The sequence below is a fragment of the Thunnus maccoyii genome, chromosome 3 (assembly GCF_910596095.1).
Source record: "Thunnus maccoyii chromosome 3, fThuMac1.1, whole genome shotgun sequence".
Lineage (NCBI taxonomy): Eukaryota > Metazoa > Chordata > Actinopteri > Scombriformes > Scombridae > Thunnus > Thunnus maccoyii.
In genome coordinates, this window is record NC_056535.1 from 23,814,645 (window position 1) to 23,832,963 (window position 18,319).

The 18,319-nt window shown below is 42.2% G+C and overlaps 1 protein-coding gene across 7 annotated transcripts in view; it reads left to right on the top strand.

Moving 5' to 3' along the window:
- Positions 1-77: 77 nt before the first annotated feature.
- cbfa2t2 (CBFA2/RUNX1 partner transcriptional co-repressor 2) overlaps positions 78-18,319 on the top strand; it is a 39,737-nt gene continuing 21,495 nt past the window's right edge. The window contains exons 1-3 of one of the 7 annotated variants that reach the window (XM_042406993.1): positions 5,465-5,544; positions 5,636-5,702; positions 11,017-11,151. In XM_042406993.1, coding sequence (XP_042262927.1) covers positions 11,133-11,151 — 19 coding nt within the window. In that variant the 5' untranslated portion in view covers positions 5,465-5,544; positions 5,636-5,702; positions 11,017-11,132. Of the gene's footprint in view, positions 319-5,356; positions 5,545-5,635; positions 5,703-11,016; positions 11,152-15,629; positions 16,046-18,319 lie in introns of those variants that run through there. The other 6 variants (XM_042406994.1, XM_042406997.1, XM_042406998.1 and 3 more) reach the window with 6 other exon arrangements.

Here is an 18,319-nt window from a genome sequence, read left to right on the forward strand (position 1 = left end):
ACGGAGCGTTACTGGCTTTCTGGTTAAATGCTTACAATTAGTACCGCCCACTCAAATATTTTCTGTTGCGCTAGATTTTCGATATTTGATGCCTCTTGTTGAACGGGATCGATCGTCTCCTGCAGTCTCTTTTTTCAGTCTGTTTTAGTGATGTAAAGGTGCTTTTAAAGTGTTTACATTCAGTAGAGACCCTGCCGAACAGAAATCGAAGGACTTGAACTTTACAAGACTGATCGAAATATCATCATTCTGCCAAGGAGGAGGAAAAAAAAATTTAAAAATCGAGGAGCATGGTCGGAATGCCGAGTGCTTTAAACTGTAAGTAGATTTTAACTTATGTTTAACATAATGAGTGAAAAGAAGCGTCACACCTGAGTTACCTGACATCATTTATCCACAGGTATGTATAGATTTGCACCTGCACACTATGATGCAGACCCGTAACAAATGCTCCAAATGTCCTTATGGTCTCATTTTTATGTTTTACATAATGAGGGAGCAGAATCTCAGCTGAAGAGGCTGCCTTTGCCAGGTAATGAAAATATAGGAAAATTAGGCTCTCTACATAATTTGATATGGACAGAAAAGAAAACCACTCCATTATTTTCAGATTCCTCCCCCACAGAGAGGGAGAAGTATTCAGAAAAGACGTTTGAATGTGTTACTTCAGATCATATCAAATCATTTTAATGACCAAACAAAAACCCAGTCATCCCTTTGTCTGCTGAGATCTTACGCTCATTAGGGTCCATTAAAGAGTGAGAATAAACTATGCATAACACATACTCTATTGGATGCATTATCCCTTATATAGCCCCCACAAGACAGCTATTATGCTCCCATTTGATTGAATAGCAGCTTTTCGGTCTATGTGTCTTTTCAGTGGAGGATTTGGAGTCCTTAATCCACCAGGCAAAGTTTTTTTTTCTCTTTCCACCATCTGGAGTTTACAGCTTTTCAAGACAAAAACACCAGGCGGTGTGAAACCAGGCTGGAGCTGCTGCTTGATGCCAAGCGGAGGTTTTTCCCTCTGTGCCTGCGGTTTATGCCTGCTTTACATCAGGGGTCAATAGTACAGTCCTGTACTGCCAGCAGGGTCAGCAGGGCCTGAGGGCATGACTGTAGGCTCTCATGTGTCACTGTGACTCCCCCGAGGACTCCAATTGGTCTCCCTTTTCACCACAGAGTAACAAATAATCGCATGACAAAGACATGACTGTAATGGTGATGTTGTGGTGGTGACGATAATGATGATGATGATGGTGTTACAGTGGCCACCAGGGAGCAGCAGAGTGTGTACTGTAATATGAAACTATAAACATGATGGATTCAGGGTTTTAGAGTTATCCCTGTTTTGGAAAATTTGGTTCCAACTACAACACACACAAAAAAATAAAATACGCGTATTCTTCTGTTTTACCATAATTGTTGTTTCGTTGTAGTAATTTGATGTTATGCAGAAAGCTAAATAGCCTTCTGGGAAGCTGGGGATGCTGTGTGTACACTCGGAGAAAATGTGTTAAAGAGCATGTAGGCTCAACATCGCTCACACTAGTCAATCATTTCCATACTCTCTTGATTCAATTAGCTCTACTTGAAAACATGTGGATAATTTGGAAGCCCCGATAATTTTCCCTTATGCCTTTTCCCTTCTTTTCTTTGGGGTGGGTTACAGAGTCAGATTCCAATCCTCTGACATTAAAAGGGGAAATAAACGACAAAGGGGCCCTGCAGGTTTGCATTAGAGACCTAATTGGTTTTGGCTTGAGTCGGCTGTTAGTGTTGCCAGACGTGGGCCCTTTGTGTTTTGCCATGTGGGAGAATTTGCCTATGCTGGAGGTAGAAAGAGGTGCCTGCAGATCTTTTCTGAGTCACCCCTCCAATGGTTCTAGTCTCTGTAGGCTGTTTGTATTCATGTGTTTGTGTCTGAGAATGAGTCTGTGTTTGTGTTGTAGGTATATATATTGTGCACATTGGTACATCAAGTTTGCATGCTTTTTGTCTGTTTTCTGTGTTCTGCAAGTGCTTGTTTCTGTGTGTTTGTATGTGTCATGAATGGGGTTGGCTGTGTTTTTGCACAATGCGTGTGCTTGGGTGTGTGTTTGTGTGTGTCAGGCTGTGAGCCCAGTATCCCTCTCTCTCCCTCTGGTCTCTGCGTGGGTCTTTTCCACCAGCACTACCACCTGTTAGTGTTTTACTCGGGCCCCAGGGCTACAATGACTGCAGAAACTTCCAGATTTGCTCATCAGGCCCATCAGATCGGCTCCCTTACCTCAAATCTGGCTCCCATTTCCTATCACAGGACCAATCTGAGCTGGATTCCCTGGTGCAGTTAGCTGAGTCAAGATGCTGTGCAGTGGAATTGATTTGAGTTGAGCAGAGTTTGATTAATGACTCATGAGTGGCGACATTTTATTCAGTGCGCTGTTCCGCTGGATCACACTTAAGTGTTTGCAAAGTGTGGTTTCAGTGGGAAAAGAGATGTATAAAGACTGAATTTATGGGGTCATTTTGTTGCCCAGTGCTCCAAATGTGAGAACCACAACAAAGAATCTGATATCGTCTGTTTAAGTAATAATATTTGATGAAATGACAATTTAACCAGACTTTAATTGCATTTGTCACATATCTACTGTTAAGGATCACATGCTGTGAAAATTGTAGTCAAAGATTTAAATGAACCCTAATTGTAATGAAACGTTTACTACCCAATGAAAATAATTCATCTCTGCAGCCTATTATCAAGTTCCCTTGTGTTGAATCCCAAACCACTGCAAACAGCATCATCAGTCTTTTCACGCAGATAGGATTTGTCATGTTCTGTGTTTCGTGAGACCTCTGAGCTCTCAGTCCCGAGGTCTGTTTCCAATTCAGCACACTGTGTTCCCCTGTCTATTACTTCAGACAGTGTGGCAACCTGAAGCAAAGCTTAAAAAAAAAAGAAAGACAGGAGTGACCGAACAGTTAAAGGGGAAAAAAACAGTGACAGAAGAGAGTAGAAAGGGATTAACTGTCAGAGAGAATGTGAGGCTAATTGAAGCCAGTTTTGCACAGCTGTTTCTTGTTGCTGTGCGGCACTGCACGGAGCGGCTGGGAGGATAGGATCCAGATGTGATCTTGCGCCGAGGATCACCCGCCAATAACAATCCTCAGAAATACCAGCCGTATAGGAGACGAGGGCTATTAGAGTGTCCGTGCTTGCCTACCCCTGACAAAACATCACTTCTCCGCATCTGAAAGATAACCCAGGCCTGTGCTTTTCCCTCTTGATTGCAGGTCTCAGCTCGGCTCCCGAGCGTTGTTAACACTGTCATTTTGTTATATTGCCAGCCACTGCCATGACCTCTGTATTCAGGTGTCACAAGGCAGCGTAAACATCGCTTTGACACATTTGACTATTCCAAAAGGCGGCTCGCAGCGTTTCAGAATGGTTTAGCATATTTGTCATATGGCTTTTGAAACATTCAACCAAAAAGGATTAAAGCTTCTTTTGTGTGTTCATCTGTTAAAAGTGTTTCATTTAAATCATCATGGAAACAAATATCCTTTATCAGGTTGGCGGGATGCAGGGCCCATGATTGTGCGCAGGCATTTATTCACTCTTCTACTTTAAGTGGAGAGACACTGGCTGGGAACAAGGAGGCCCAGTCACTGGGAGAATCGGAGTGGTCAAGTGAAAGGAACTTATCGCCATATTATGCTTTTTTAATGCCCCTGTCCCCTTGTTCGCAGTCCTCATGCCTTTCACCCCCCTTCCATCATTTCCCACTTGGCTCAGACAAAGAGGAGTTAGCATTGGTTCCCCCTTTTCTCCACGCCTTCCAGGGTTACTTCAACGCTTCTTTCTCACCTCCTGTTTCTGTCTCACATTCGGGCTCCCTCCGTCCATCCTTCTTTGTTCCCTCTTCTTCCTTCCCTCCATCCTCTCCCTGCCTCTCAGTCACTGTTCCTTTTCTGTCTCCATTTGTCTACCCATATCCTTCTCTCTATCCCCACCAGTCTGTCTTGGCCACCATGCTGTCCAACTGCAGCTGGCCTGTCATCGCCCAGAGGAAAGCTGACATCCAGCTGCATTTGAGTTTTTATTGAGGACTGTATTCTCTGTATGAGAAGTCTCACTTCATGGTTTGATATACTTATCAAACCATGAAGTGAGACTTCTCACATAGAGAATAGAATATAATAACACACTTTTATTGCTGTATTCATTTCCATTTTTTTCCTACACATTTTACTTTTTTTTATCACATGTTTTTGCTGAAGATTTTATAAGATGTCACTCACTGCTTACTGTGTCAGTGTTTCTGTATTTTGAAGAGACACTCAACACAATGTTTTATAGCATTACTATCATCAATTATCAGCTGAAACACATGTTATGCTTACTATTGTTCCAACAGCAAGCATATCCAGCAATGTCTCTGACCCAAATAATCACTGCCTCACATCCTGACAAGACAATGATAAAGATAATGTGTGGCCTTGGCGCGCACACACACACACACACACACACACACACACACACACACACACACACACACACACACACACACACACAGTGAATGTGACAGAGGATCTTAGTCTAAGCCAATCTCACTCCCGAGCTCTTCTCTCCACGTGTCAGTCGTGAGATTTATGACTTTTGTCAAGTTCACCTCATCTGTCCCTTCTCTGATTTCACTCCTGCTGGGCCTTCTGCTGTCAGAGAACAGGACCTGCTCTCTTGCTACACACACACATAAACGTGCATAACATTCTGTCTGCTCTTGCTCCAAGGGTGGAATGTGTTCTGGGTGCTGTTGTTTATGTGTCTTGTCCTCAGCTGGTGTCTCTGCTTGTTGTCTTTGCTTGTTTGTCCTAGCAGAGAACTGTAGCAAGATGTCATACTTGTGGTAGGTTCACAAAGTAACAACAAAGCAGGTGCTGCCACGGTGCCCTGTTGTTCCGTTCGTAGGAGAGATTTTCATGATTTGGTCTGCAAAACTTAAGAAGACACAATGGGAGAGACAGGAAGAGGTTTAGTTTGGATTGTTATGTCTTGAAATGAAAAAGAACCAGAACATGTAAAACTGTAAATACACCCCCTTCTCCATTTCACACTCACACACGCACACACACACACACACACACACACACACACACACACACACACAAACACACAGACTGAGGATTGTATTGCAACATTGACAAGTCCAAACATCCCTGAGGCTTAATGCCAACACATGCCTGTGTATGTGTGTGTGTGACCAAAGCCAGCCGTTATCTTCTCTCAGCTTTAATTGAGCCCTTCAGAAATCCCCAAAACTATTACACGCACACACGAACACACACAGGGAGTAAAGCCTGGAGGCTCTATCTCTGCCTGGCCAGGTGTTCCCGGCTCCGCTGCCAGATGAACCACCTGCAGATCACAGGTGTGGCAATCGCCAGGGAAGAGAACAACACAGCTGCTCCTTCAGCCTTGGGGAAAGAAAAAAAGTAAGATGGAGTGGAATGGTTTATAATCAACTGCTGGTAGCAGGAAGCTTCACACATCAGGCATAAGTACACATAGTATAAAGTAACATTAAATTGTAGGTGGTGTTGTCATTGCCTGCTTTTCAGTGAACACAACTTTCCCTTTCTTATTTGCTAGTTAAGTGCATTGAATTGGAGCAGCTCAGTGTTGGTTTTGACAAGAGTGGAAGTTTTTGACACTGCATGTAAGTATATTTATTATTGTTATTATATTGAAAATAGAAAGCAATATTAATGGTAATGTCTTACATTACTCTTTTTCTGGCTCCTCTCTTTCAAGGGTAATTTTATTGCACCCACTAATCACTAAATCAGATATAATCTGTTCTACTACAAGTGGTATTTGTTTTTATGATAATATTTTCATTTTATCATAAAAACAAAGGGAATTTTTTAGTTCTGTCCGTATAGATTGTTTTGCTTCATACTTTTTGACCATGACTGTGATACATTACTATGATAACTAAGATACATTAAAGGCGCACCATGCCAATTTTACACATGCAGTTCAGTTTACACCTCGTGAGGAGTACTACTTAGCCTGTAAAAACAACCGGATGATGTCCTCTGTGTCTCTTGAGGGAGTTGTCCAAAGTTTAAAAAATATCCCAGATGATGTCATCAGGGTTATTTCGGCTTGGTCTTAAAGAGTGTGGGACTTTTGTCTCCCCCCTCTGGCAGTGAGAGTAAAGGGGGCGCTCAACTGTGATTGCCTGACACAGGAATGCAGCACGCTCTCATGTGCACCCCGAATGACAGGGACGCAGAGAAGGCTGGTTAAAATGGATTTGTTTTGACGGTCCAACGACCCAAAAATGTATTTTTTGACAGTCCACCGGCCCACTGGGATTTGTCCCAGTACTCCCGATGACCAGTACAGCACGGGCCGTAACCTCCTGTTGCGGCTGTAAAACGGTGGATAAATTGTTTTGAGTGTCACAAAACCCCCACAAAATGACTTGTTCCACTGTCAGAATTTGATCCATTTGGTCCGATAACAGTTGGAAAGTCTAGGAAAGCTGGACGATTAATGGCCAGATGACCAACATGGGAATGTTGCACCCAACATGAGATTTAAAAACTCAGATATACTGGGAAATACAGAGAGATTTATCTGGCAGTGATAGGCTTAATCAGCATTGTGTGAACTCATTTGTCAAGAGCCTGAATGTAACGGACATTTATTTATATGTAAAAGTTCTGCACTGCAGGTTTAACCCTAAAATTCTTATCAGTCTGCATTACAACCTAGAAATGTGGGGGATCACAAGAATTGGGCATTAAGGAGGAATGGAGGATCTAATGAAAGACGCGGTTATGGTGCATTATGAGAAGTGTAGGATCCAGTGTTCTAGTTAGTCTCTGTTGCTTTGATTTTGACCATTCTTACTTAAATTTGAGCATTTTCCCACCAGTGTTGTGACTTTTGCCCCACTATTGATATAAATTATTTGGTTTTTAATTCATGTTTACACTCAAAATGATTCATTAAACCGCCAGTACAAAGGAGAGGAGAGTTTTTCTTATTATCTAATTATGCTTTTTATAACTTAATTATCTAATATCCTAACACTGGGGAAAAAATGAACATGTTACAGTACAGTTACAGCATAAAGGTTTCACTTTGTCTTTACGATGTGACAACCGTTACAAAGACCTATAAATGATGGAACTGATACATTTCAGATTTTAGCCCTAATTAAGGGTTTCCTTTAAAAAAAGGTGCCAATGTCACAAATCGTATACTGGCCAGCTGTGAACAAAAGAATGCCTCTTGTACTGAGAGGAATGTCCAATGCACGAAGAAGTGCATAGACTTGCTCACTGTATGTGTTAGGTCTGTGTGTGGGCCTGTCCACGTGTTAGAGAGCCCACGCTCTTTTAACACACAACTTCTCCCAAACATGGAGTTGTTTATGAGAGCTATTCATGTTTATGTGCCGACAATTGGGGTAAGGCTAGCAACACGGAGCAAGTTTTGGTCCATGGTATCATTTTCCAATTAGCAAAATTGCTGCATTTAAGGTTTTAACTATAAGTGCCATAGATGGATATCCCTGACAGCATATCTGGTACATAAGTTAAACAAGAGAGCGGCTGGAGAGACTGCGAAAAGTGCGTGGTTGTTGAATATCGTTTAAGGGGAGTTATTGGTGAGAAGGGTTTGGCGTCTGGCTACGCACTTGGCCTCCCTGTGTGGAAACTTTCGGAAGATGCAGCCAAGTGAGCGTGTGACCCACCGCTCATAAATTTTAAGCACACATGCAGCCACTCTCTCAGTCTGTCTCTCTCATACCAGCATACAAGCACTTTTCTCACTCACTTTCCCCTTTCACTCATAAACACACACTCGTGCATGCATTTCTCTCTCTCTCTATCATACCCGCACTTCTTATATTTACTCATCTCTTATTTGTCTCTGTCTTGTATTTGCACACATACGCACACGTTGCACCCGAAGAGCAGCCGTGTGTCTCCCCTCTGTGTGCAGAGTGTAATAGGAGATCTGAGGGTTTTCTGTGGGTGAGTAGGCGGGTCAGGCCTTACTTAAACTAATGGCTCCCAGCAGTGTTGAATAGCCAGACACACTGGAGCCGAGGCCTGAGGTTTTGGAATGCCACTGCCGGCTCAATGCCTGCCTTTCATCGGCACCGCGAGTGAAGGAGAGAAAGAGAGAGAGTATGAGAGAGAGAAAATAAGAGAAAGGAGGGGGAGGAGAGAGAGAGAGCAAAATGCGGGGCCCATTTGTTATGGGTGATATGAGGATGTCTGAAAAGGAGGGCACAATGGTCGTGGAATGGAAGGACAGAGGGGGGGCGAGGGTGGGTTGGTGGACTGTGGGGAAAGAGAGGAGGGGAGAGGCGTGTTCAGGCTAGTGGGATGTCAGGAGGGGGTAAAGTACCAGGCAGTGGTTGTTTTGTGTCAGGGCACTGTGGGACCCCCCTGACCAGCCACCCATTTGTTTTCAATGTCTTTGGGATGAGCTGTGAACGAGCCACAAGGGAATCAATGTTTTGAACTGAGACCATCTACAAACTAATGCAGATGATTTTAAACATTTTTCCTTCTTTTTGGTCTTTCATCCAAATGAATTCAGCATTTTTTTACCAACAAAAACATATGTTTTCTCAAAAAAAGGTCTCCACGGTAGATACAATTGACAATACCAGCACTTCATAAGTAAAAACGGGTTCTCCGTGCATCTTCCAGCAATATGCAGCTGAATCAGGTGCTTCTCAGATCAGGGACAGCAAACGTTAGTCTGTTTGCTCTATTAAAGGCTGCACATGGCTGACATACTTCTGCCTGTCCGCAATGTTAAAGGTATGCTGTGAAGTTTTTGACCACTGGTGTTGCTATGGAGCAATGATTTGACAAGTTTTTTTTTTTTTTGTATTTCAGCATTCATATGAGGATGCGAATGCACTTAGTGCTTTTAGTGGCAGTAATGTGCCAAGAAATGTAGCAATGCACCAGAAAAAGACAGAGGAGAAGACAATGACAGCTAGCTGATGAAACAATACAGGTTGTAAAATATTCAAAATACTGACTTTGTAAATATTTTATTCAAAATTCACTGCAGGCGCAGGACAGTAGCTCTATTAAAGCTTCTATCTTTCACACCAACAACACACTGTCCTCAGAACCAGCTGTCCTCACATTATTTAATGATTAGTTGAATAAATTAAATTGACAAAAGTAGTTTGCTCCATGAGAAGTATGCTGGAATAAAACAGCATTATTTTTATTTATTGATTCATTTCATTGTAGACAAAATTTCACTACATGTACACAAGACATATGACTCAAGTGGTTGCTTCTCTAAATGTGCTGGAAAAAAGGACCATCAGTGGCATCAGAATCAGTTGGGACTAATACATTTGTAGAAATGGAGGTATATCTGTTCTGTGACGTCAAAATTGCTAGCAGCACCTCAAAAGTAGTTAGCGATGTGGATTGCCCCTAAGCGGCAAACTTTCTGTTGTCTCCAACACTGTCTTTCTGTTTATATTTTAAGGTAGATGACAAGGGTGTAAAAAGTAATTTGATGGAATGCTATATATGCTATTTGCTAGCCAAGTCAAATGATAAATCCTGAGCTGCCACTCAGATGCAGTCAATCAAACTTTAAAGTTGTGAAGTCTGACCACAGATGCAGATATCTCAATACAACCAACATCCACATTTGGCTATATTTAAGTGCATTGTGAGTGATAACAGGAAGAGGCACAGAATAAGAATCTTTGCCCTCAAAGCTAAGAAGAGTAAACTATGTCATCTGGCATGTTTGTAAAATTGTTTATCCATTCAGCCACACCCCTTACCAGAACCATTTTGTGGTTTTCCAACTACTATTTAACTAGAAGTGGAGAAAGAAGAATAGATTTGAATGGTTTTTTTTCTGTTTCTTTGGTATTTAAAGCTGATGAAGTAGAAGTAAAAGTGAGTGTATGTGTATGTATGTATGGGAGGGTGATGTTCTGGGAATCTCTTCACTCCAGTGCCATCCTTCGATACCAGAACAAACACATATAGTAATATGTTTTTATTCACATGACCTTCATTTATCTGATCCTGCAGAAGCAAAGAGAAAAAAGCCTCTCCCCCTCACTTTACCCTTAATTATTACCGAGAAGCATCTTGTTTAATCTCTGTTTTTTTTTTGTTTTTTTTTTACAGTAATCGGTCCTCCAGACAGACATGGACCTGGAAAATGACGTGTCCCTATTAGATAAATATGCTGTGGAGGATGTAATGGAAAATATGGTCGTGCAAGATCAGACAGGGAAATCTATGGCTGCATCAGATTAGCCAGCATCAGGGATCTGAACAGTGATGAGATGGAGGGAAAAGGGGGAAGGAGAGAGGGAGGGGTACCATGCTGGTAAGATGGTTAGAGAGACAGAGGGGCAGCAATAATGAGGTTTGATGGGAAAAAATAGCAACAACATGAATAATTAACCAAAAGAGACATTTTTATCAGATAGCAAGAAAGACAGAGAGAGAGAGAGACCATGAGACCATTTTATAAAGGGCTCTTACACACTAAACCAACATTCTTTGGCCATTTTTGAGCGTCCGTTGGCAGTGGAAATTTATGTGTGAATTCTGATTGGCTATAGCAAACCAGTGATTTAACCCATTTGGTGTGGTTTCTCCTTATGTTTCAACTTCTCAATTCATCTTCCGCAAGCAAAAGATCACAGGCTGACAATGCCAAGGGCGACGCAAAACCAAATTTTACTGTGCAAGTTGCAACCTTTAATCATAAACATTCTCAATATTTATTTCTATACTCTTTAAACATATTTGCAGAGATGTTAAAATTGTAGCTTGTTTTTTTTGTTTGTAGTTTTTTTTTTTTTTTTTTTGACTGACTAGTTTCTTTCTCACTTGTGGGTGCAGAGCGTTCATATATAGTGGCGGTCATCTGGCCGTCATTTATCTTTGTGGTGTGTTTAAGGTGATACAAAGAAAGTATGCCTTTATCTTTGCTAGTTTTCTCAGGTCAGCTTGTTGTGTCAGGGCCCTATAGAGATCTGCTGGCCAGTGAAGTCGAGGCTGGCGGGAATCAGGCCAGAGAATGAGATGTTCTGGCTCACTTTCCACACTGTATGATGATAGACAAGCTTGGTAAGTCCGCATTCACTTCACACATGCACATAAAATCTCACAAAGATTGATCAACACAGTGTGAAGTGGGAAGCATCTGATTATAGGAAGCTGTGGCTGGTATAAAAAAAACACACACAAAGAGGCATGATAGTTGTTTTTTTTATAGCTTATGAAAATCTCTGTCATCATTTCAAACTTATTTGGCAGCTACTTTCCCAGTTAAATCCCATTTCTCAGATTACCCTTTCAAACTCCTCAGTGAGTGTTGGGAAAATGTTTTCACCATGTGCGTGTTGTATTGCCTGATGAAAATGAATGTGATTCCAGCAACAACAAGCAATGCTCATGAGGCATTTTGCCAAGCAGACCTTGTTTTGTAAGAGGATATCTCACTCTCACCCTCCTAATTTCTTGACTATCACCACACTAGAGGATTGTTGATAAACTTATCAAGCATCAAGTGGGACAAGATCGGGATCATGTGTATAAAATTCAGTGAGGGGGGGGGTTCCCAACCCAGTTTGATATGTGAACTGTGAAAACGGAAAAGTTTTATCGGACAAAACTGCAGGGTTCCCTATTCACTGGACCCATTACAGTAGAAGAGTGAGGGCCCCATTGCAGAATTGAGGGCCAACCCTGTCTCCTAGAAAATGTTATTCATCCAACATTATGTTGCTAGCAAAACATATTTGCTGTCAACATAATAAAGTATAAACTTAATTTCTAGGAGACGGGATGGGGAGCACTCAAAAAACAAAACAAAACAGCATAATGTGGCAAAAAGTTGTGGCTCCACTTTTACTGTGGTGCAGAAATCTTTGATTGTGTGGTCATTCATCATGTATTATATTAGCCTATTAAATATTGCCAAGCATGCATACCAAAAACCTTGCAGTGTGTAACTTGAACTGATGCTGATTTGCTGCTCGTCTTGTCAGCTGGGAGATGGAGGACAGACTTAATTTTCTAGAGTTGTACAATTCTGCTTGCATGTTGTTAAACCTTTCAACTTGCTGGTTTGCATTTTGTACTTTTTACCTGCACCCTGTTGCAACATGCCTGCTCCAGTAGAGCCCCTTGATTTTGTTTTGCTGTATTGCTATTGTTGGTGTGAAAGCCCAGCTATCCAGAGTTAAAAAGCCATTTAGTAAAATTGAGGTTAACCATCAGTCCCCTTTTTAGAGATGCAGTCTACCATTCTCGCCACATCCACCACTTCTGTGTGCTTCTTTCATGCAGCTACAGGCCGGCTGCATCGGCATCTATTGTCATGATAATGACTCCCTAGAAAACAGTTTTCACTAGAAGCACATGCATCCACTGAGTTTGTTGTCAATTACAAATTTGTTTGCTGATGTCAATATAAAAAAAGATTCAAAACTAAATCTTACTTAAATTTCAAGGTGGAAAAAGCAATGCAAATGCTTGAAAATGGAGGCATACACACACTATATTGGACGTTTATTCCTTCCTTTTAAACATCCTGTGGTTTAAATGCACACACGCATATGCGGAGGACTGATGTACTGACTTTTGGTGAGTCTATCTGGTTTACTCAATCACCAAGTCTTCAAATCCCCTATTCCCGCTTCTCCTCCTCCTTCTTCTCTCCCCATTTTTTGTCCTTTCCAAAAAAATGCTGTTTACTTTTTCTAAAAGTGGAAGAGGGAGCGTGTGAACAGAAACAGATGCTGCATACTCTCTTGTTCTGTTGCTCCCTCTCTCTCTCTCTCTCTCTCTCTCTCTCTCTCCCTCTCTCTCTCTCTCTCTCTCTCTCTCTCACTCTTCATCTCACACACATGCACACAATGGCAAACAGCTGCGTGACGCTTGTGCAGCTACAGTAAAAGGAAGCCATACAGCATGCACAGATGCAGCATGTTGACTTTCCATTACAAAAGTAATAGGTTTAAGGCAGTACAGATCACTTCATCCCTCTACTTGTTTGGGAATATTTCGAAAGAAGTAGTGCACAAACGTAAGGCCAGTATACTTCACACATACTTTATTGCGTCAAGGGCGGTCATTAGCATATTTCTGATTATCATATACAGGGAAAGAAATGCGGCTACTTGTCTGCTACCTGTAAATCCAATATTTTATTTTCTGTATACTCTTTCTGCTTTATAGTCTCTCCTCACTATGATGACACCTTCTCACATTACTGCATAGCTGCTCTAAAAAGCACATACGTATTTGCTATTTGGATGACAGTTGTGTGATCTTGTTCAGTTTGAATGTATTTCCACCCTAGTGCACATGGGGATAGTGATGAATCATGGGAGTGATGTTTTCTTGTGAGAAAAAGTCTCCCCATATTCAAGTTACTGTGGCTAATTGTTTTTTAGTGCTGAACTGATGAACTGAGCAGACACATGGATTCAGTCATTCAACAGACAATTAATTACTGACAATTTTGGTAATCAAATACTGTCTTGCAGATCCTCATATTTGGGTGTTTTCTTGCTTTTCTATTTTGCCTGTCATTCTGTCAACTGAATACATGAGTTTGATGACTGTTAATCAGCATTTGACATCATTTAAATTAAGCAATGCACTGATTATTCAAAATAATAAGTGTTATAGATTAAATCCTAATGTAAGTACTTGTTAGTTGCAGTCCAGGTCATTAATCATGTAGCTGATGAGTTTTGTTCTAAAACAGCATAATGTGAAACATTACAGCTGATGGCACAAAATTATAGATTGCAACACTTTTGGAAAAACTGTCAGTGAATGGATTCCTTGGTAAAAATGATATTGCTTTTAAAATTATAGCACTTTTATTAGATATTAAATGAGACACTGAGTGGCATTTCTTTTTCACATGGACACTTTTTCATGTCATTCCTGTAAGTTCTCATAGATTTTAGAAATTTTTTTAAAAAAAAATTAAATATGATTCAGCATATAGGGGCTGTCCTTGAGGCGAGTGAAATGAGTTTTCAGCCTATGATGGAAGACGGCAAAGGACATTAACGAGCACGCTCACTTATCTGTCACCTGCCACTCATTACACCTGGGTTTTGTTCTAGTTCTGCCTCAAGACTTTGTCCATCAGTAGTGTCAGTAGCAGCTCATCACCTACTGTAGCACAATAGCTCTGTGGATTACAGTATATAGCTTCAGATGTGAGGCCTTCCTCATTTCTGCATCTTTCCTCCACCCCCTCCCTCTCTCCCTCTCTCGCAGCCACCTGGCCCTGCCTCTGAGCCTGCTGGCTGACCAGATGCACTCTGAATAGAGCAGGCCTACAAGGAGAGAGGAGGGGAGATAGAGGTTATTACGGGTGATTATGCAGTCAAATCTAGTTTTTGACAACCTATAGCAATATAATAATGAATCATAAATCCTTTTGTGATTATGTTTAGAAACAATTAGATATCACAGTAGTGTGAATTTCACCTGCATTCTTTAAAGTAAAAACATTTCTTACCCATTTTGATCAGATTGCACTTTAAGTTATTCAGTGCGCTCCTTGAGCAAGTATTTGATAGTGTATGGGGGCAAAGAGAAGGGGCCGCACCTTCCTCTAATGAATTGTTTGTATTTATCTGACAGCATTTGCTTGTTTATTTAGCCAAGTGCCTGTGGATTCTCACATGTTGATCGTGTTCACTCAATTGTCAGTTGTCTAATTAAAAACAGATTAATGTCGTATTTAAATCAGGCTTAGAATGAACTTAGCACCGTCCTCTGTACTTTCTAGAAGTAAACTGGTGGAATAATAGGCAGGAGTGAATAAAGCACGCCGGCTGCCCAGTCTCAGCCAAGCTCCATTATCTTAACCTGCATTGTCCCTACAGCAACACTTGTGTGCGAGGCTGGGCGTAAATCAGACAGTGATTTAAGTTTAACTCAGTGAAGATGGAGCGCAGAGGATAAGAGAGCAGAAGAGGAGAGAAGAATAAGTCATTCATGCTCCTCAAGTGTCCCCCAATGGGTTGGCTGGCGAGGCAGGGCTGAGCCAGGCGCATTAAAGAGCTGAGACAAAAGAGGGCATCAATGAAAGAGCCTGAAGGAGAGGGGGGGGGGTAGTTAGTATAAAAACATTTTAAAGGGAGATCCCCACTTCTCTTGAAGGCGTAGAGGGGAGTGTGGTAGGGAGTGGGGTTGCAAAGGACCCACACCCTCTCAAACACACACATGCATATGCACACTCTCACACACACACTTTTGTCTCCCTTGGCACGGTGTCTTGTTTAGCCTTTAGGTGCCAAAGCAATTAGTTATGTTAATTGCAGGGTCCATTGCCGGTGAATGCAGTTTGAATAGAGCCAGTCAGCAGTGGATGATTGGCCAGGATCCATGGGGGAATAGGTGGGGAGGAGGAGGGGGGGTGGGGGTGTATGGGAGGGTGGGGGGTTGTGACGTCGCCAGAGCACCCGGCCCATGAAAACAGAGGAGAGGACAGTGTGTGGGAAAATAGGGGAGGAGCTAGAGCCGAAAGAGAAAGATTGAGAGGGTGGGAGGCTCAGAGCTTGAGAGAGCGAGCACAAGAGAGGACACAAATTCAGTGAGAGAAAGACAAGAGAGAGATTCAGAAATAAGTGCAACAACGGACACAGATTGAGTGAAGCAGAGAGCGAGAGTGGTAGAGAGAGGGCTTCACATGAGAGAGAGAAAAACGGCAAAGAACATAGAAAGAAACTAAGGAGAGAGAGAGTGTGCGTACTGCAGCATTGCGCTGGTCTACTCGGTTATCTGTCTCCATCTGGCTGCCATCTGTGTCTCTGGCTCTGGCCTTTGCCACACTGGAGCTCACATATGTGGGAATGCAAACACATGCCTGACATATGAAGGCGTGGAGTCACAGAAAGAGACAAAAAGGAACGGATAAGAGAGCAAAACCCTGCAACTGCAGCTGACTTTCTCAAAGGACTGAAGAGTGGACTCTACTAGAGTGGAGGTAGGAGAGAAGAGTGGATTTCACTCTGAAATTGTGTCTTTCTCGGTGCATTTTCGGCAAAGAGTGTGCATTTATTTCTATTAGGGTTAGTGTGTATGCCTACTTCTGCAAACTGCATTTATATGCGTTGTGTGTGTGTTCCATCTTAATTCCCAGAGCTGCTCTGTACTGTACAGATGGTGCCTGATCCTTTCCCTTTTATCTCTTCATCCTTGTCTACTGAGGTAGGAGGGAAGAACGGATGAATTTTTCTGCCTGCTTCTATTAGCAGCGAACAGCAAATGTCTGCTGTCATATGGACACAATTCTGATTGCTTAAGAAAACTGTTGAAGCTTAGATGTAGTTAGTAGTTTTCTTGACTGTGATTGATATGTTTTTTAGTTTTGAGGAAAAATCCCTCAGAGCAAATAGTCCAAATTTTGTCTCTCCCTCACTCGCTATCATAAATACTCTGCCCTAAATGCTCTGGTGACTTTCCATATTTGGCATCATTGAGAAAATCAGTAGCAATAGGAGATTTTCTATACAAGGTACTACTGCAGTATGTTTAATTTTCAAGTTTCTCCTGCTTCCATTTTTGGCAAGTACCTGGAATGCTCATAATATGCAGGGAAATATATTTTCTTTTTTCCATAGAGAAGATATATATGTGAGCGTCAAACAGTGCTACTTCAACCGGATAAATAAACCCAGCAATGTGATTGGCTTCATGTGGGATTTATCTCTCTCAGCTGTCATTTACTCAGATAGTAATCAGTTTTTCCACATGGCAAACAGAGCAGAAGAAACTAGGTAAATAAGACGTGTGCATCTGTTGTACAGTATCCCAGACATATGGGAAGAGGAGGGAAACTGCTGTGTGTGTCTTTCATGCTGTTCCGACATGTTACACAACACTGACATCAGTGGGAATATGGATCCCAGTGTAGTGCAAATGTCACATTGTCGTACCATTGACATTGTGTATTAAGCGAGCATCCCCAATCACAGTGATGGAACAACTTTTTTTCACAAGTTGCCTGTCAACAGTACCTGGCAGGAGAAAATGTGCTGATGTTTTTGTGCATGTAGTGAATGTGGAGGGAGGTGAAGGAGGAGGAGGTGTGTGAGGGAGAAGCAGACAGAGAAAAGGCAGAGAGACCTGGCTAGTGTCACACCAGGCCAGGCCAGTCCATCAGGGAGATAGGAGCAACTAACTGTCGGCTGCACAGTCTCAAACCAGAGACCCCTGTCTGGTCTGCTGGACACTGTCACACTCCTGACAGCAGACACTGTTCTGTATGTGTGTGTGTGTGTGTTTGTATATGTATTTGTGCAGAGATCAAGGACATGATGTTTCGGATTGTTTTATACAGAAATATTATTTAAGCTTCATTCACTGCTGATGTGTAGTTATTGTTTTTGTCTTTGAAGTTTTCGATGACATGATAAATGTATGGTTGTGTCTAAGGAAGTGAGAGTGTGTGCATGTGTCTACCAGGTGTCCTGTAGACGTTTTGTCTGCTCAAGTACAACATTGCTTGTCTTATAGCTTTCTGTAGCTTTTGTCTTCTTGACCTCCCACTCCCAGCTGTGAGTCTCTCTACTGAAAGTGCAGTAATAAATGGAGAAACAGGCCACCATGAACCTTGCTCGCTATGCTATTATCCGAAGAATTCATCCACAGAATGCCCCCTTTTTCTACACACACGCAAACACAGACACGTACACACAGAATGGAGCAGCTGCTTTAAGAACTGGATGCAGGAAGTGCTCTATTAGTTCCAGTGGTGAGGACTGTGATATCTGGCCCCAGGGGATCAGTGAGAGGTTGTGTGTGTGAATGTGTGCACTCGCTCTTGTGTTTGTGTGTGTGCGTGTGGACATAAAGTGTTAGGCCATTTACTCAACAGAAACAGCTCAGTCACTTCAAGTAGCACTCTGAAAGATTGTTTCATCACGGGAAACGTCTCCTGACTGTGTAAATGGCTGTGTGTGTGTGTGTGTTTTAGCGAGTGTGCAGAGGCATATCTGTGTCAATGAGCATCTAACCACCTGCGCTCATTCCCTCCCTCCTATTGCAACCCCACTGACATTGTATGGCAGCCCCTCTCCTTGTGCTAAGTGCATGAGTCAGAGGTCTCTTGCAGGGGTCTAGTGACCCTTTGCTGGCCTGAGAGACCCGCTCACTGACCCAAGACAAGACCTTTATTTACTGGGCTGGTGTGGTCTGAGAGGGAAGAGTATCAGCAACATGTTTAAAGGCTGTAAAATGACCTCACAATTGAATTCCT